The sequence below is a fragment of the Salvia hispanica genome, chromosome 1 (genome assembly GCF_023119035.1).
Source record: "Salvia hispanica cultivar TCC Black 2014 chromosome 1, UniMelb_Shisp_WGS_1.0, whole genome shotgun sequence".
NCBI classification, from domain to species: domain Eukaryota; kingdom Viridiplantae; phylum Streptophyta; class Magnoliopsida; order Lamiales; family Lamiaceae; genus Salvia; species Salvia hispanica.
This window is the reverse complement of record NC_062965.1, coordinates 48540285-48560736: the sequence shown is the minus strand read 5'-3', so window position 1 is coordinate 48560736 and position 20452 is coordinate 48540285. Positions and strand designations below refer to the sequence as shown.

The 20452-nt window shown below is 36.6% G+C and overlaps 2 protein-coding genes and 1 long non-coding RNA gene across 5 annotated transcripts in view; 2 read left to right on the top strand and 1 right to left on the bottom strand.

Annotated features, from left to right (window-relative positions):
- LOC125212083 overlaps window positions 1-6557 on the top strand; it is a 12057-nt gene extending 5500 nt beyond the window's left edge. For 2 of the 3 annotated variants that reach the window (XM_048112128.1, XM_048112134.1), the window contains exons 2-5: window positions 5580-5672; window positions 5769-5831; window positions 5906-5953; window positions 6222-6557. In XM_048112128.1, the coding sequence (XP_047968085.1) occupies window positions 5595-5672; window positions 5769-5831; window positions 5906-5953; window positions 6222-6500 (468 nt within the window). In that variant the 5' untranslated portion in view covers window positions 5580-5594 and the 3' untranslated portion in view covers window positions 6501-6557. Of the gene's footprint in view, window positions 1-4354; window positions 4453-5579; window positions 5673-5768; window positions 5832-5905; window positions 5954-6221 lie in introns of those variants that run through there. The other variant, XM_048112141.1, reaches the window with a different exon arrangement.
- Window positions 1-20452, top strand: part of LOC125212106 — a 27814-nt gene that overhangs the window by 5060 nt on the left and 2302 nt on the right. The gene's annotated exons all lie outside the window — the stretch shown is intronic.
- On the bottom strand, window positions 568-3592 carry LOC125212122. The gene is made up of 2 exons (XR_007174615.1): window positions 3100-3592; window positions 568-1005 (listed from the first exon to the last, which is right to left on the bottom strand). It is a non-coding gene; the product is annotated as an uncharacterized LOC125212122 (long non-coding RNA).

Below are 20452 nucleotides of genomic sequence, written 5' to 3'. Positions count from 1 at the left end.
ATACAATTTTTGTTAATTTATCTTTTTCCTTTTTTAAATTTTGAATTCTTAAGCTGTACATTGGTTAGTTTTAGAAGCGAGATAAATCGAAACGAACAACGCTAAACGTGTGTCGAACGAGAGTGGTGCTCACATAAGGAGCCCACATAAGGTGATATTACGTTGAACTTACTATTAACCGGCCTTGGATATGAATATGATATTTTATAATCTTATTTATTTTCGATAAATGATTATTTCAATATTTTTATTTAGAAACTTGAAATTTATACTTCAAAAAACAGATGATTTATAACTCTATAATAAACAATAAATATTACTACAACATCAAATTTACTACTCCCTCCGTCCACGAAAATTCATCCCAGTTTAAAGGGTCCCACATTGATGCTATTCTTTTATTCAATTCTTTTAACTTGAGGTGTAAAGGATATACTCAAAGTTTTTTACATCCATTTTTTTTTTACAATTAACATCTACACTTAAAACAATTTTCTGAAATTAAATTGAGATTACCGAAATTACTTGAAAATTGATTAAATACAACAAATATTGCTCAATGACACAACTCCAAATAGGCCTTTGTTTCAAAAAATAGGTGCTGCCACCCTAATTCCATACATTTTGAGAGGGAATTTTCCAACAACCTACCACACTTAGGAGGGAAATTAATTCAAACTAATGGAGGGAACACCATTTCATACACACAACAATGGAGGAAAATTCAAGCTACACCTATCTATACCTATCTATAAAAGGAATAGATACAACTACAAATGGAGATTTTTAGAACTAGTGCCCTCAGAAAAATTTCATCACTGGGCTATGGAGGAGCCTGCTCGAAGAGACTCACGCATAATACCAAACACCACCAAAAATCTGCTAGCTCAAAGTCTGTTGCAATCGAGCCAGGCAGGAGAAGTACCATATGGAGCTATTGAAAAGGCAGCAAAACAGTTTGGAGTCAGCCGGAAGACAGTCCACCGAATATGGGCAGAGGCAAAACTTCAAATTCAGAGGGTGTACATGTACACATAAGAGAAAGAGTTAAGGGCTATGAGCACAAAGACAAATACCAGCTTGATGCTGCCAAGTATAGAGATCTTTCAGTCCTTGAGAGATCTAACATCCGTAAGATTGTTTCAAAACTTGATGTAAGCAAGAGCACAATGGCTAGGTTTGTGAAAGAAGAGAAAATCAAGCCACACACAAATGCTATAAAGCCCCTACTTACTGCTGCCAACATGATAGCAAGTTTTGAAAATATCACACTATGCACTCATAGTCAATGGTATGCTAAAATATCACACTATGCACAATGTAGTGCACATAGATGAAAAATGGTTTTACATGACTAAGACATCGGATAGATACTACCTGCTTCCAGATGAGAGCCATATAGAGCATGTAAGTCAAAGAGGTTCATCACAAAGGTGATGTTTATGTGTGCTGTGTGTAGACCTCAGATTGCAGGAGATGGAGAAGTAACTTTTGATGGAAAAATAGGCATTTTTCCATTCACCACTATGGAGCCAGCAAAGAGGAAATCAAAGAACATGCCAAAGGGTACTATGGAAACAAAGCCCATTCAATCAGTCAACAAAGAAGTGATGAAAGATTGCCTAATTCATAAGGTACACTTTTTTTCCCATAATTCATTTAATCACATAGTAACAGATCATATATGTGTAGATCATACCAGCAATCAAGGCAAAATGGCCAGAGCATATAAGCAAAGAGATATTCATTCAGCAAGACAATGCCAAGCCTCATATAAATCACAATGATGCTGATTTTCTGGCAGCTGCATCCACAGATGGTTTCAAGTTTCATCTTAGGTGCCAACCACCACAATCCCCAGATTGTAATGTGTTGGATTTGGGATATTTCAGAGCAATCCAATCTCTACAAGATGATAAAGTGGCTAAGGGAATGGATGAGTTGTTGAGGAATGTGCACAGTTCTTTTGAAGAACTTAATCCATATGCACTCAACAATGTTTTCCTTACTCTACAATCTTGTCTAACTGAGATACTTAAGGTGCAAGGGGGAAATGGCTACAAAACTCCACACATGAATAAAGAGAGATTAACAAGGATGGGGACACTGCCAGATGCAATAGAGGTGGAAGAAGAAGTTGTGAAGGCTGCTGTGGCATACCTCCAACAGCCAGAAAATGATGTGGGCAGAAATTATGACATCTCAGGTGTCACTGAAGCTATAGGCTTCTAGTTCAGCATGTAGGAATCATACTTTTTGTCAGTTGGGTGTGTAAGCCTCAGAATTAGGTGTGGCTTATGCTATTCAACTGTTTTTTGTCATTTTGTAAAGCCTCCAAACCTGTATAGGGGTGGCTTCTAAAATCCTAATCCCTTAGAAAGATTTCATCATAGGGCAGCCCCCAAACCTTGTAAGGGGTGGCTTCTAAGGGTGCCTATCTCACATAACAGCCTCCTAACGTTGTACATGGGTGACTTGTAATGTGGAAATGTTTCTATAATGAATTTGTATAGTTTTTAAAGCCTAATCCCTCAGATAGCATGGTTAAATCATGGACAAACAAGCCTCCTAACCTAAGAACAGGGGTGGCTTATTAATCAGACAAATCAACAACAAGCAACACAAACAAATTCATCACAGGGATCACAACAATATCATTAAACCATACAAAATCATCATAGGAACAGATCAATATGATCAACACAATCATCATAAGGAATAACTCAACATCAGCAATTATCACAACCACAACATCCAGATAAAACAACAACCAAGTCATCCAAACCCACATCAGCCAAACACATCCAAACCCACATCCTCCTGATCAAACAAGAACCACAACATCCAAACCCACAGCCTCAAAACCCATCCACACCCCAGCCTCCAGATCAAACAACAACCACAACATCCAAACCCACATCCACAGCCTCAAAACCCATCCACGCCTCCAAAATAAACAACATACAGAAACCCTAAATCAATCCAAACCCCCAGCCTCCAAACCCTTCAAACAACCAAGCCTCCAATCCATCGAACTACCACAGCCTCCAAACCCACATCATCCAAACCCGAAAGATAGAAATTTGAGGGACAACATACTTAGATTAGTTTAGATCCAAAAGCAGCAATATTGCAAACATTTCCTTCTCCACATCCAAATACACGATGAGGGAGGCTTGAGGTATGTCGACGGAGGTGGCTGGTGGTGGTGGGGTTTCTGGTGGCGGTGGACCATAGAATGGGCTTTCACCCCCAAAGTACTCAAACATCTCACATTTGGGGAGGAATTCGGGTTCCGTTTCAGAGACAACGGTGTCGGTCAAGTTTCCGACTGGATAGGGTGCTCGGACAGGATAGCGGCCGAAGATGGAGGGATGGGAGGGCCATAGATGCTCTGGTGTGTCTGGGACGACGAGGTCGTTCAGATCGTCGAAGGAAAAATAAGGACAGGAGTCGGGATCTTCCGGCATCGCAAACCTACCAAAATTAGGGTTTTGGGAAGGGGATAAAGGCAGTGGGTAGTGACCGAAATTAATTCATGGAGGGAGGCGGTGGATTGGAGAGTTTAATGAGGCTATGGTGGGTGGGAGAGTTTAATGGAGTGAGGCTTTGGTGGGTGGGTGAATTCAATGGAAGGAGGTGGACGGTTGGTGGAGGTGAGAAGATGGCGTGGAAAATAAATTTTCAAATGGAGTGGGGATGGCAATATAGTGTAAATAAATTAAATATGGAGGAGATTTTTATTGTCCATATTTAGTAAGTTTGAAGTGGGACAAATTTTCAGGGACGGACTGAAATGGTAAACTGGGACAAATTTTCGTGGACGGAGGGAGTATTAACCGGCCTTGGATGTAACAATTTGGGATGCCACACATATTCGAACATAAGTTTCTGTAATTACAAATTAAAATCGCTTTGAATATACAATTGATAACACCATCAATTTGACTATAACATAAATTAAAATATGAAAAGTTGATACCAACCGATTGAAAGAAAGAGAGCCAATAATTAAAAATAGAATGGAATTTTAATAACACATATTGCCCAGACAACGAAATGTAAAAAACAAGCAGAAAAAATGAAATTTGAAAGAGAAAAATATCGAATTTTCCGTGGCTTTATTCGACCGCAATATTAAATTAAAAATTAATTCAATAGGATAGTAATTAAAATATTCGTAATATGGAGTAGTATTTTCTAAATTGAAAAAATGCAGGAGAATCTTTAAATTAAATATACTTTGAATTTATTTAATTCTAGAAGTCCGGATAATATTTCAAGGGCATAAAAGGAATTTCGGTATACACGCTAAATTCCCTGCGTAATTTTATTCACTGCTCACATTCACAGACTCACAGTAATATCATTTCTTAATAAACACACGCACGCACACGATCGATCAATCTCCATCGATCTCAAGTGGAAAGAGAGTTGAATCAGCTGGTTTAGGTAACTCCATCTCACCGATTTTGTTTTTCTAGAATTTTACTTCTATTTTAATTTGCTTGCAAATTTGCAATCCCAACTTTTTTAGCTCAATTCGTGTAAGTAAACTGTTAACTCTCTCGTGCTTTAATATTCAATGATCTAGCTCGGATACGTTTGATTGTATTTCAATTTATTTGCTATAAGCTTAATTTAGTTGTTTATGTAAAGATCTCTTCAGGATCTAGGCTGTATTGAAATGGATGTAGAATAATTTCGAGATTTCGGAATTTTTTTGACGCTCTATTATTTGGATCAGATAGTCAAAACACATAGCTCGATTGATTTATTTTTTAACTTGATGTGTTGATATTAAGCGCTGGAACTATGATCTTTTGAAACACGAATTTTTTGGTTTATCTTACTATCATTTATTGGGTTAGATTGAGGCCGAAGCATGAATTGGCACTGCGCTTGTAGTTTGGTGAACATTAGGATAATTTGTTTGCTTAAGTTAGTAAATTTCTCACTGTTCCTAAATATTAGTAAAAAAATTCGAACTTACCGGCAGATTTCAGAATACATGTTTTTGGATGCAGTAGGTATTTTCAGTAATTAAGTTTATCTTGAGTTCATTGGAAACCTTCATTGGTGAATTATAAGGAAACTGAAGCACCAAGTATTCTAAGATGTATTTGATGTGACACTAAGAATGCGTTACTGAATTTCTTAACCATGTTTTCTTATTTTAAGACTAGCTTTAAGATTGAATGACTAGTGCTTTTCTACAATGTTTATGCCACAGTAATTGGATAAAGAGTCGTATTAGGCTGTGCCAACAAGATTATCTGTCAATTCATACAACAACATCAGCTGTTCTTAGATCAATTGAAATGCTTGGATTCATTAAATTGTGTGATTTGGATTTCATGTATAAACATCTAAGATAAACGTGATAAATTGGTGTTGAGGGCTCACCAATATTATGCTCGTTTAATGTCTTTCTTGTGTTGTTCTTGCAGAACTAAACAATTGAAATTTTTTGTTCTTTTTACCTCAAATAGTCTGTTATTTCTCAAAAGTTGTATCATCAAGGGTTGAACTAACTATGAAATTGCTGATGCCATATAATGATGGTGTTCTTTGTGCAGTGTTGTGGCAAGAATATGTCAGGTGCTGAAAAAGACCAAGGGGAGATTATCATGGAGGATGCTGAAAAGTCCTCACCAACACCACAACAGGAAGTAGTGTCCAGATCTTGTTCTATTTGCATATTGTAAAAATGCAGTCCATGTCCATATTGTAATAGGTTCATCATGTGTTCCCCCCCTTTTTTTTAGGAGGCCGTTGTCAAGAAAAAATATGGAGGAATGATGTCCAAGAAACCACCACTTATTTCTAAGGTATTGCTTTCTCACTTCCATGCTTTTGTCCATTACCCTGAGTTTCATTCTAAAATTTTCTTATATGATGTCAGGATCATGAACGAGCCTATTTTGACTCTGCTGATTGGTCCTTGGGAAAGGTAGCCCCTCTTGGGATTCACATCATATATCCTTTTCGCTCAATGATCATTTCACTATTTTTATTTAGACACTTAATTATTCAAAAAACAAATAATTTAGAACATTATAATAAACAATAAATATTACTATTTCAAAATTACTATTAACCGGCTCTGGATGCAACACCACCATACGTCGTCCAACCCATCGGATATGGCCGAGTCAAGGTACAGGTTCCAGCGATGGCGGCGGCTCGCGAGATTAACGATTTAGTTACGTTTTCTGTAGGTGACATCGCTTCGTATAGTCACCAACAAAGCAAAACCGACATGGGTGAAGCTTTACTTTGCATGTGAGAGCAAGGAATGTTATTTCTTCAAGTGGTGCGAGCCAATTCATGAAGTCGAAGGCTGTTCTTCGTCAACCTCAGTGGGTGGTTCCGATTTTGAGGGTTTAGCACTGAAATTATCCGAAATAAAAGATAAAATTGAGAAATTGGTGAATGTTGTGTCTTATTGTTTATGGTTTGTTGTTTTTGTAACTTGTTTGTGTATTCAAGTAATTTGATGAATTTGAATGCAAAAATCCTTATTTTGAATGATGAATTATGGATTTTTGATGTTATTTTGAATCTGAATTGATTTTGAATATGCTACATACCATTATGGGATGTATTTTTGAATTTCGATTAGCAAATCTGAATGGATTTTGTGAATCTGAATCAGAAAACATACAACTTCGTAAACGTCAAAGTAGTCCATGATATTCATAATCAAGATCAAGTCGATCCTGAACATTTTACAATTGAATTCAAGGTCAGTAGTGTATGATGTCAAAAAACAAGTTTCTATGTCACTGGCACAATCAAAATATCATCAAAGTCAAGTATTCACCAGCAAACAACAAGTACCTACCATAAAAAACCAGTATACACCATCGACATAATAAACTACAATCTAGTCCTTGATATTCATAATCATGATCAAATACATCCTGAACATTTTACAACTGAAATCAAGGCCTGTGCCGAATAATGTAAAAAAACAAGTTTGTATGGCATGGCACAGTCAAAACCACCATACAAAAACAACTACCAACCATACAAAAACCAGTACACACCATCATCAAACAAGTAGCCACCAACAAAAACAAGTATTTAGAGTATTCATTACAACACAACCATCTTCGCTAATAGACAACATAACAATGATAAACACCCTTCCATTAATTCTACTTCTTCTTCAGTGAGGCAGATGTTGAGGCATCAACTTCTTAAGTGGCTGGATCCTTATAGATGTCCGCAATCGAACTTGTGCAAGTTGTCCTTCTGTGGCCGGGTTGGTGGCACAACGTACAAGCTGGTCATTCTTCATCGATTACACTTCTTCTTAGTTGTTGGCCCTACAAAAATTATGAGTAAACATTAGTATTGTTTAGAGTTTATATTTGAATGAAGTAGTATGTTTTAAAAGACAGCTATACCTTTCGATTGACCCAATTGAATGCCTTGGGGGCATCTCCTTTTGTTGTGACCTTTTTCACCACAAAGTCCACACGTATACTCCGACATCAACCCCTTTCTCGACATTCTCTTGCCACCATCATCCTCATCCTGGACTTCAACAACAAACGCGATGGGAAAAATCTGATCATTTGGATCTAAACCAATGACAGTGAACAATATGCCCTTAGCTTGTCCTTGGAGATGACACACATCCAACCCTACGATGCGCCTGGAATGCTTATTGAAGGAAGTCTTGCTTGCTTCATAGGCGATGTATATCGCCTTGAACTTATCCGTACCATTTGACAAACGTTGGGTCGATAGGACAACGGTGCTCCCGGGATTGGCCCTCAAAATCTCTGCCTTGTAATCATGCAGCCTCTTGTACTGCTTGATTAGATCCCCCTCGAGCAGATTTCACGCACGGGCCATGGCACGCTTCGCCTTCCAGAAGATATAGTGATATTCATCTAAGAATGAACCTTATCGATGAGCTGATCTACTGTCATCCCCGGAAAGACCCTTATATCCTCCTTATATAATTGACTAAGGTACTTGGCGTTAGCACATACATGGTTGAATGAAGCACCTCTACACTTGTGAAAATTTCTGAGTTTTGAAATTTGCCAACAACCAAGACCACTCCTATAAGTAAGGTTGATCAATCAAGGACAGTCTGCCTTGGTCTTCTTGCTTCTCAACACTCATTGACAGTAGACAGTACACCTTATGTTATCGTTCTTCTTTAGTCTCAACTTCTTCCCTAACTTCACACCTTGATGCCGAACAAGTTCGGTGAATTCTTGCTTTGTGTTGAACCGCAATCCTACTTCCCATTTTGGATCATTGAGATCCGTGGAAGCCTTGTACCTACGGCTCACAATAGAGGGAACTTCATTGTCATGGTCGCCCAAGTCCCATTCGGGCTCCGTACCTAAGCTAGGTGAGTCGCTGGGAAGATTATCACTGTCTTCATCATCACCCGAACCATCACCTATGGTTCGCATGGAGTTTACTACATTCTTCCATCCCTCCACTTGCGCAACTATTATTTCATCTTCTTCCTTGTCACTGAGATCATAGTCACTATCCACAAAAGTAGGATCAGCCTCATTGTCATCTTCAACCATAGCATTTCCTTTGTCTTTATCCTTTCCCGCAGCTTTTTCCTTCCCTCTACCCCTTTCTCTTCTTGTCTGTCCCCTCAGCATTACCCTTCCTATTCCTTTTAACCTTGCCCTTCCCTTTAGCATTTCCCTTTCCTTTAGCCTTTCCAATCGCTTTAGACTTTCCCTTGATGGCCACTGCTCCCTCATCCTCTAACTCTTCATCCTTAGACCTTAAACTCTCATCCTCTAACTCATCTATATCTTCACCCTCTACTGACAACTTATCTTCACCCTCCAAATCCTCACCATCAAAACCAATAGTATAAAGCCAATCATCTTCACTGTAATAACCTTCATCCCTCTGATTTTTTTCACCAGACCCATCATCTATTTCTTCACTGTCATCTTCACTCGTTGTCAAACCATCTTCACGTCCTTCAAATCTCAGTTCCCTAGATACATTATCTCTACCTGAACTTTCAATATGCTCTTGAGTTAGCTGACTAACAACCTCCTGGGTTGCATCAATGACCACAACCCCACTTGAATTGCATAAACATCAATCACCCCATAACGAACGCCCAACTCTGCCATCTCCAATGCGGACTTGTTGTCAAAAAGCCGCACCAGTCCGTCCTCCAAGCTCATCCTCAGCTTCAGGTAGAAGTAGTCTAGCCTAGTGACATCAATCCCTAGCTTCTCCAACACGTCATCAACCTCCAGCTTCGACCATTTTTCTGGATCGCACTTGTGAATGTATTCCAGCTCCCCATTCAGATACTGCCTCCTACACCCTTCCTCGGCCTCAATTACACCATTGTAGTGCACCCTCGTAGTGAAGGTCTCATCTTCATTCATAACAAAAAGCAAATCAACTATTCAGAACAAATAGGTCCAATATATTTGATAAATAAACCAGCTTAGTCCTAAACATTTACAGACATAACAAAAGGTCCCATTGTCGTCTAATTCCCTACAACCAAACCACGTGTTCCCCACAACCAACCAACACATCCATTGAATTCTCCATTCAATGTAGACAAATTGACCCCACATAAGACCCAATACACACCATTCCAAAACATTTGCATATCCCCAAATCAGTTCCAAATCATATGGAAACCCTAATCATGTAAATGGACCACTTCACAAATAAAGACAACACAAAAAGAACAAAATTCAATTATACAGTAGAATTTTTCGACAAAGACAACACAGACAACACAAAAAGATATAAATCTCATGAAACCCTAATAACGAATCTCAGTTTTTTGACAGAGACAACATAAGAAGCACCAAAATTCTAACCTTCGCGATTTCGAGTTGGACGAATTGGATGTGGAAGTGAACGGTCGCATCTAGCCTTCGTCCTCTCCTCAAAAGAGGCAACATTTCCCTTTTCTTTGGTTTTTGAGGCTGCAGAAGCGGACGATCTTGTCGGTGCTTAGTCCTCCTCTCAAAATTCTCTTCGATTTCTGGAAAATTGAACGGCGGACCTCCACGGTCATGATCGGAAGAACTAGGGTTCGTCATCGTCCTCCCTGCGTCGTCTTCTTCCTCAAGGCCAACAAGATAGAATCAGTGGCTTCGACGGCGTTGTGGGTCGGAATCGAACTTAGGGTTTTTGTGTGGAGAGAAAGATGAGAGATAGATAGAAGAGAGAGTTGGGAAATAGGGTTTTGTCTTTGTGTCGATTCATGTACAAGTATGTTTGAATTAGAAATAGAAAAGAAATTTAAAAAAGTCTTGAAAAACAATTTAATTAGAAAAATAATTAGCAAAATAATTAGATGACTAATAAGCTGAGATTAAGCTTAATCGGGTCAAAATTGTGTTATGGTTGACTGAAAAAAATTGACGGCACCGTAAAAAATGGACGTAAATGACACGAATTTAGTGGACCCCTTTTTCAAAAAGTGAATGTTTTGGACCAAATTGGTATTTCAGCCATATATTTAGGACCAAAATTGATCTTTACTCTTTTCTAAATGGTAAATGTAGCAGAATCATTAAATTAAATATACTTTGAATTTATTTAATTCTAGAAGTCCAGATTATTTCACGGGCATAAAAGGAATATCGGTATGCACGCTAAATTTCCTATTGTAATTTTATTCATTGTTTAATAGCATTTCTTTATAAGCACACGCACGCGTAAGATCGATCAATCTCCACCGATCTCAAGTGGAAAGAGTGTTGATTTAGCTGGTTTAGGTAACTCCAGCTCGCCGATTTTGTTTTTCTGGAATTTTACTTCTATTTTAATTTGCTTGCAATCCCAACCTTTTTAGCTCAATCCGTGTAAGTAAACTGCTAACTGTCTCATGCTTTAATATTTAATGATCTAGCTCGGATGATACGTTTGATTGTATTTCAATTTATTTACCGTAAGCTTAATTTAGTTATTTATGTAAAGATCTCTTCAGGATCTAGGCTATATTGAAATGGATGTAGAATAATTTTGAGATTTCGGAATTTGTTTGACGCTCTATTATTTGGATCAGATAGTCGAACACGTAGCTCGATTGATTTGTTTTTTAACTTGATGTGTTGATATTAAGCGGTGGAACTATGATCTTTTGAAACACGAATATTTTGGTTTATCTTACTATCATTAATTGGGTTAGATTCAGGCCGAAGCATGAATTGGCACTGCGCTTGTAGTTTGGTGAACATTAGGATAATTTGTTTGCTTAAGTTAGTAAATTTCTGGCGGTTCTTATGTCTATAAAAAATTGAACTTATTGGCAGAATTCATAATATATGTTTCTAGATGCAGTAGGTATTTTTCAGTAATTAAAGTTTATCTTGAGTTCATCGAAACCTTTATTGGTGAATTATAAGGAAACTGAAGCACCGGGTATCCTAAGATGTATTTGATGTGACACTAAGAATGAGTTACTGAATTTCTTAACCATGTTTTCTTATTTTAAGACTAGCTTTAAGATTGAATGACTACTGCTTTTATACAATGTTCATGCCACAGTAATTGGATAAAGTGTCTTACTAGGCTGTGCCAACAAGATTATCTGGCAATACATACAACAGCATCAACTATTACTAGATCAATTGAAATGTTTGGATTCATTGAATTGTATGATTTGGATTTCATGTATAAACATCTAATATAACGTGATAAATTGGTGTCGAGGACTCGCCAATATTATGCTCATTCAATGTCTTTCTTATGTTATTCTTGCAGAACTAAACAATTGAACTTTTTTTTTCTTTTTACCTCAAATAGTCTGTTATTTCTTAGAAGTTGTATCATCAAGGGTTGAACCAACTAAGAAATTGCTGAGGCCATGTAATGACGGTGTTCTTTGTGCAGTGTTGTGGCAAGAATATTTCAGGTGCTGAAAGAGAGCAAGGGCAGATTGTCATGGAGGATGCTGAAAAGTCCTCACCAACACCATAACAGGAAGTTGTGTCCAGATCTTGTTCTCTTTGCATATTGTAAAAATGCAATCCTTGTCCATATTGTAATAGGTTCATCATGTGTTCCTTTTTTTTTTTTTTCCAGGAGGTCGTTGTCATGAAAAAATATGGAGGAATGATGCCCAAGAAACCACCACTTATTTCTAAGGTATTGCTTTCCCACTTCCATGCTTTTGTCCATTACCCTGAGGTTTCTTTCTAAAATTTCCCTATATGATGTCAGGATCATGAACGAGCCTATTTTGACTCTGCTGATCGGGCCTTGGGAAAGCTAGCCACTTTTTGGATTCACACCATATATCATTTTTTAAACTTGTGATGGTGGAATTTGATATGTAAACCTAGTTGACGGTCGCCATTGTTTTCATGATCACAACAAGGTGCATCGAAGCCTAAAGGACCACTTGAGGCTCTGCGGCCAAAGTTACAGGTGACTAGGCCTACTTTTTGTGTTCTTGGTGTTAAATTCACAGGATTTTATATCCATGCTTGTAATGAGAATTTTGAATTTATTATGACTTCGCCATCACGTTAGATTCTACTGCTTGTATTTATAGTATAACTACAATATTACTTTGGGATTTTTTCAGGGGACTTCAGTTTTGTGAACTATGTAATGTACCATTAGTCTATTACTAGCTTTCTTTAGCTCCATGATATTGTGCACACTAGAATAGAGGCTTTTTAAATTGTTTAGTGATGGATAAAGATCTCTCTTTTTGCAGTCATCCAATTAGATACTAGAATATTGTTTTTCTCTGCTCAAAGCTAAGATTTCCCTTTAGGTGTTTGAACTGTTGCTAGCAGATACATCATACATATGTCAGTAGCTATTTTGGTGGCTCGATTGATAGTTTGGACCTTACCTGATATACATTGAAATTAATGATGCCATGGACCAATTTCTTTCATGTAATTAATCTATAAAATTGAATGGAAGTGTTGTACTGTTTGTATTACCTTTGATATTTACAATTTTCGAGTAGCAAAGTGGGGTAAACTAGTACTCCACTTTGTAATGACACTTGATGTGTTTGTTTCTTCTCTTCGGCATGTGTCATGACATATTCTTCTCACCATATTTTTTGCTCTAGCCTTCACAGCAGCAGACCCAGTACCGCAAGTCTCAGTATGCACCATCAAAAGGAGAAGGTATGCTTGATTTTTATTATGTTTATTTATATATTTTTTATATTCTTGTAGATAAATCTTTTCTAGGTCAATTTTCTTTCTAAATTTATACTCGACAAAATATTATGCTTTGACATGTATGTAGTTTTTGTCCCGAGAATTAGCTCCCGTTGTAGTTGCACATGCAGTTCGTTAACTAAATTTGTTATCTTATGCAGAGGGTCATACACCACAATTATAAGATGCAACAACAAACGAATGAGAAGCAATTGGTAATCCTCAAGTCGGGAAGTCCCTCCAAACATTAACTGCATTCCTCACTAGTGAAATAAAATACGAAAACATATTATTCTAAAGAGAGAATGCATGACGCATCTAACATAGCTTGCTGCTGTAATTTGAGGTCTTCCTGATCCGTAACTGTTGTAGCCTATATTTCCTTTTAACTCTCTGTCACCGATGAGCTACAATATATTGCAAAACTTAACTTTCGTTTGCTATTTGTGCCATTGTTATTGTTGTCTTTTTAGTGTTTAAGCACATCAATGTTGTTGAAGTTTACCTGTCTTTCATGCTTGTGTGTCTAATTGTGCTTTTAATATTTTACCCTAATCGTAGGTAATATACATACATAGATGTATAATATTGAAATTTGAGCATGGCTAAGTGGTTGTGTTTTATCATCCATACATCCTATCTTATAATCTTATATGATTTATGTTATGTGATTACAATTCCATCTTTCCTATGTTTGTCTACTTTTGAAAGTAAGCTTTCTGAAATGTAGTCTTTCAAAGTCTCAAATTTAAATGAAAGGTACTTTAAAAGAGAAGAGAATAGCCATGACCCAAATGAAAAGCATCTTGCTCAGGCAATGCCATCTGTAAAAATGAAAATTGATGATATTTCTTGAAAGAGAATCAAGAAAATACATAAGGTTGTAACTTGTAAACATTATTTCCTCCCACCCAAACAAAAGTTTGGTGAGAAGAGAGAGAAACTAAAGAGAAAATAGTTGGTGCACTTTTAACTTCAATTTGGTGTGGTTTCATGCAAATTGGAGTAGGTGTATCCGTCTAAGAAATAGTTACGATACATTATTTTGCGACTCTGTCCCTCCGAAATCAACTGCGCTGTCTCTGTGGACAGAAATAGTTATAGTATAGGAACATACATTGGTGGAGCAAGATTCTGATGTTGGGAGCCTAATAAGAAAAATACATTGTTAATAGTTATGATGAGTTAAATATGAAAAATACACTGTTAATAGTTATGATGAGTCAAAATTGATGGTACCTTTTAGGCTACGCGAGAAGGATGGGTAATGAGAGAGATGTGAGAATTACAAGACGAGCGAGAGTAATTAGAGATCCATACGATGATTGGAGATGGTAAGTGGTTATGTTTGAGTTTGGCGTAAATGGTTGGAGATGGTAAGTGGTTATGTTTTTATCATCCATCCATCCATCTTATAATCTTTTGTGATATTTATGTTATGTGATTACAACTCCATCTTTCCTATGTTCGTCTACTTTTGAAAGTAAGTTTTTAGAAATGTAATCTTTCAAAGTCTCAAATTTGAATGGAAGGTACTTTAAAAGAGAATAAAATAGTCAGTGACTCAAATGAAAAGCCTCTTGCTCAGGCAATGCCATTTGGAAAAGGGAAAATTGATGATATTTCTTGAAAGAGAATCAAGAAAATACATAAGGTTGTAACTTGTAAAGACTATTTCCTGCCCACCCAAACAACTGTGTAGGGTGAGGGAATTTGCAAAGAGGTTTAAAAGTTTGGTGAGAGATTATAGAAAAAATAGTTGGTGCACTTCTAACTTCAATTTGGTGTGGTTTCATGCAAATGGTAGCAGTTGGGCTACCCGAGAGAGATGGGTAATGAGGGAGAGGAAAGAATTATAAGATGAGAGTGAGTAGATATCTATCTATAGGATGATTATAGAGAAAAACAGCATCATCGTCAAAAGAACCAACAATGTGAAAGAAGTGATAGTGGCACTGTTGATAATAAGTTACGAGGCCATACACGTGGAGAAACAGACTGAGACATACTGATGCATAGAGAGACTCTTACAAAGAAAACGAAGACGACATAGGTATTAATGAACAGATAGAAGAATTAGGGAACATTCTAATTTGAAGCAATACTTAAAGAATGGAGGTGGTGATGCTCAATTGCATTGAGGACAAGCTTCTCGAGGAGGAATGCCTCGGCAGCATCGCGGAGGTGGAGCACGTCTCTCTCAGCCGGCTGGAGGACTCGCGGATCGAATCTGCGGCGGCGGTGCTCATCCACTCGTTCTCGTTCCTCCCACGCGCCGCCTCCGCCCGTGGTAGCTGATCCTCTCCCTCGGATCGACCGACCGCGCCGAGGAGCTCGGGCTGAACCGGCTGATCCACGTGGACGTCAGTCGAGCTGAGGAGGTGGCGAACACTGTGATGGCTGCTGTGGCGAACGCATCTGCTCTCCCAGCACGCGCTAATAGGAGCTTAGCGTATAAGATAGTGTGTTGTACTTTGATGTGCAAGACGTATGCTAATTAGTAAGTAATCTGAAGAAACATATGCTTTATACTTTTTGTATTGTTATTCGTTCGTGCTGAAATTACTTCTACCCATAGTTTGTGAATTGTGGTGCTATTTTAAGATTCTTGACACGGTGAACTAATAAAAAATTCGTGCTTCTTTCTAGAAAATGTTTGTATGATTGTTTTCCATCTGATCCTGCTAATAAGTTAAACTATATGTTCTACGGTTGTGTGTCTGTTTTTTCTCATTAGTTGTATCTACATTATTGCAAGCGGTAGTTCATGATGCTCGTATCATGCTATTGGTTTTGTCACTGATTTCCATGATTCTGTTGTTTTTAATTAGCATAAATCCATAAATTCTTTTGGTTTTGTCACTGATTTTCATGATCAATAATCCGATCTTCTTAAATAAAAAAAATATTTTCCCACTTCCCAAAAAATTATATCCGTTTTCTACCGACTTTTAATTTATTTTTTAATTTTTTTCCCCCAAAATTCACATTTTCATCTATAAATACCCTCACTTTAACACAAAAAAGTTCACATTCTCATCTATTCTATCATCTACATTCTCTCATCATTTTTCTTCATCTACATTCTCTCATCATTTTTCTCATATTCTCTCATCTAAATTCTCACCACACTACACAATGTCCGGCTTTGGCGATCACCCCTCCGGCAATCGCGGTTGGAACCACGATTGGTTCGACTCCGAGCCAATCCCTAGTCCGGAAACGCAATTTTCGCCCCCTCCTCAAACCCAAAGTTCTCAAGTTCTGGGTGGCTACCGCCCTTACCCGGTGGACGACCATAATGCCTCCGGGTTCGGGTGCCCACCCGAACCCGGATCGGGAGGGAGCGGTAGCTCTACTCCTACTCCTACTCCTACTTCTATTCGTACTCCTGCTCCTCCTATTCGTGGTACCCGCACCCCGTACACTCCGAAGATCCGAAAGTTGGCACGAACCAGCCTGGGGAAACGTATTGGTGGCGCATCACTCGTCTTACAATGAAAACTGGCCGGAGGGAACCATCTATCGCAATGATAGTATGGTGCACAATTGCATCTTCAGATGCAACGAGGCAATCCGTAAGTTTCAGGGGTATTACCTCCAGGAAGAGCGGTCGGCGAGGAGCGGCACGAGCGAGCTCGACATCATCAGTGCCGCCTTGGCGACCTACCAACGCCTCGAGTTGAAACCGTTCAAGTACCTCAGTTGTTGGCAGGAGGGGCGCCAACATCCGAAGTATAGGGGTGGCGTAGTAACATCCTCCTCCAGCTCCTTAAGCAAAATGTCGAGGTCGGTAGCCCTATCCGGCGGCGCCTCCAATGATGTGGCTACCCAGCTTGCCGGAACTAACTTGAGTAGCCCCAACACTGGCCCGAGCAGTTCCCGCCGGCCGCAAGAAAGGAAGAAGGCGACGGACAACCGTCGTCGCGCCCCGACTCCATCCGCCCCTGCTCCCGCTCCCTTTGTGCCACCTCCACCCCCCGACCAACTCGTTGTGCACCCTCTTGGGTCAACTCAATACGGCCGATAGGTCGAACATGACTCTCGACCAACTTGAAACACATGTGGCAATGATACGGGGTCTCAAGAGAACATTGGGGGTGGAGGACTAGTCTTCCGCGGGTGTATTTTTTCGTATTTAATATGTAATTTTTAATTTTTAGGATTTTAATTATGTATTTTTTTATTTTTTAGGATTTTAATAATGTATTTTATTTTTTAGAATTTTAATTATGTAATTTTTATTTTTTGGATTTAATTATGTAATTTTTATATTTTAATGTATTTTTATAATGTAGAAATGTTTTTAGTAGTTTAAGTATTTAAATTGAATAATAGAATGGTGGAACCCTGAGCTTGTCCTTAGCTAAGAGCACGGATGTGGGTATTGTGCTCTTAGCTAAGGACAAGGAGTAAAAGTAGATCCGGACCCACTTCCGTGCGCTTATTTAAGAGATGGATAGGGATGCTCTGGTAACCATCTCATTTGGTGGATTGAAATTGAATTCTTAGCATCGTCCTGCATCATTTTGCCAAAGATCATAAATAAATTAGGAACATCATCTCATCTAAAGTTCGACATGCCATCTTTAATTTTGAGATCATCTCATTTGTAGATTGAGATAATAAAACTAATTTATGACCATCATCTAATTTAAAAAGAAATAAGCTAAACTATCATCTCATATAAATTTAAAATTTACTAAGTATAACTTAAATACACGTATCATTTTGTCTGAAATATAAATGATTGGAGCTGAATGATTAATTAGCATAATATCAATAAACAAAATTGAAAAAAAGATAAATATATATAAATTGTACATGTACATAATATCCAAATTTTAAATTTAATTGAATTTAATTAAAAATGTGTTATTTTTGTATTATATATATATATATATATATATATATCAATAAGAAAGAAGTGATATAGAAACTTTATGTTAAATTGTAACATGATTTCGAATTTGATTCAAATTAATTATAAATATTTAATTAAAAATTTTTTTTCTTAAATATACAAATATTTAAGTTAAGATTTCAATTTTTTTGAAGTGTTGTAAAGTGATTAATATGAAAATTATTTTAAGTCCATTAATGTAATTTTCAGTGTAAAATGTTAAAAAAATTTGATTATGTACATACAATTATGTACATTTATCACTTTCCAAATTATTTATTAACGAAATCTTGGACCACACAGTTAATTAATTTTTTCAGAAAGAAAACGTTAAGTAGCTATAAAACGATTAAAACGAAATGGACTAGTATTTGGTTATTCTTGTTAGTGATAATGTGGAATTATTTTTTAAAAACCATATTACTATGTATTAGATGATTGTTAATTTGTAATATGATCCATCATCTGCAATATTAATTAATTTATTTATTTACGAAATAAATGAGAAACTTTAAAAGTAATTATTATCTGAAATATCGAATTAAAAGGAATAATGTAGAATTAGGTTAAGCCATTAAGACTTGGTAGGCAAAGGCGCAAAGTCAATTAATATTTTTTTTAATTTAGGTACTATAGCAAGATTAATATCAACGTGCGACAAGAGTATCTATAATAGAAAAAGGATTATAATATAAACCATTGAGATTCAAGATAAATAGGAATATTAAAATATGGTAATATAAAAATAAATAAGGTAAACAAATATGGACTCTTGATATAAGTCAAACTCAAGAAATGGTTGCACATTTTCGTTTTAGTTTCATACTAATTCTCCATTTCCAACTAAGATTTAAATGAGTCAAAATCATCGCTTACTTGTCCAATTTTATTCAAATTATTTCAATGTGGAAATGAGATATTCACATTCATGGCTGTAGACTCATATCTTTTCAAAATGTTTTAAACACAATGGAAATTATAACAAGAAGCCTAACTTGCAATTAAGTTGGACACACAATTCACATGATCCGACCTTACCTATAATGAATAAATTATACTCCAAAAATGAACCACAACCACAATTTCCTTTTCAAAAAGTTTTAAACACAAGTGGAAATTATAATAAGAAGCTTAACTTGCAATTAAGTTGGATAAACAATTCACATGATCCTACCTATAATGAGTCAATTATACTCCAAAAATGAACCACAACCACAATTTCCTTTTACTGTTACGGTTTTAATTTCTTTAAATTAAAATTCTATGCTGCTCTGAATGAAAACTACTATCTACATTCCTATCACGAGGTGGGGGTGATGTAATATCCTCCATTCCTCCTCCACGTTATTTAATACATGAAATTATAAGAAAAATACATACCATAAACATAAATTATTCAAAAAATTTAATATTAATTGAATTAAATTTATGCAAAATTAATAGTACTAATAAAATAAACTAAGTCAAAAAAGCATTTCAAATTTTTAAAACATAAACTATAAACTATTACATAAATATATTACAAATCATATAACTATGAATTTTTTTTAAACTTATTAAATACACCTTATACACAATTAGATGGCCAAACACAATTAAAAAAATTCATACTTATTACATATTCATAATACGCACCTAAATAACCCAACACATTAATAAGAAAAATACATACCATAAACTTATAATTAACTTATAAACTAATTAAAAAAATAAAAATTATCAATTAAAATAAATTTTAATATTTTTATATAAATATCAAACAAAAATGTTAGATAATAATTAGAAAATGTTATATTGGCCCAACAAATTGAAAAACAATACCCAAAAACAAAAATTATTAAAACCCAAAACGATTTTTAACTTAGGCCCAATAATTTTGAACCGAAGCCCAATTCTTATATAAAATACAGTACATTATTGGGGAATTAATTAAGATTTCTAAACTATAGATTAATATTAATTAACACACTTAAAGATTAAAACAATACCTTAAAAAATATATACATACATTTTCGAGAATGAAAATGTCGGCGCCTAAGAGAAAACCCTAGTTCACAACCATCTCCTCCGGCGGAAGACGGCGTCTTCTCCTCTCAATCGGCATTGACCGGACACCACAATACCTTATCGACTACATACCACAACTAATCTCCAGATTTGCAACTAAAATCTACCAAAACAACCCCAAAATCTACAAAATCGACACCGAAAAAAAATCGCCAACAATTTCTTCGCCGGCTGCTAAGCGTCTTCCTCCGTTATCGGTTCAAGAATTGCGGCAGAACGGCAGACCACAGATCGAAATCGGAATCTATTACAGGTATATTCCAACAAAATTTCGCGAATATACCAAAATAGTCGAAGATTAGATCTATTC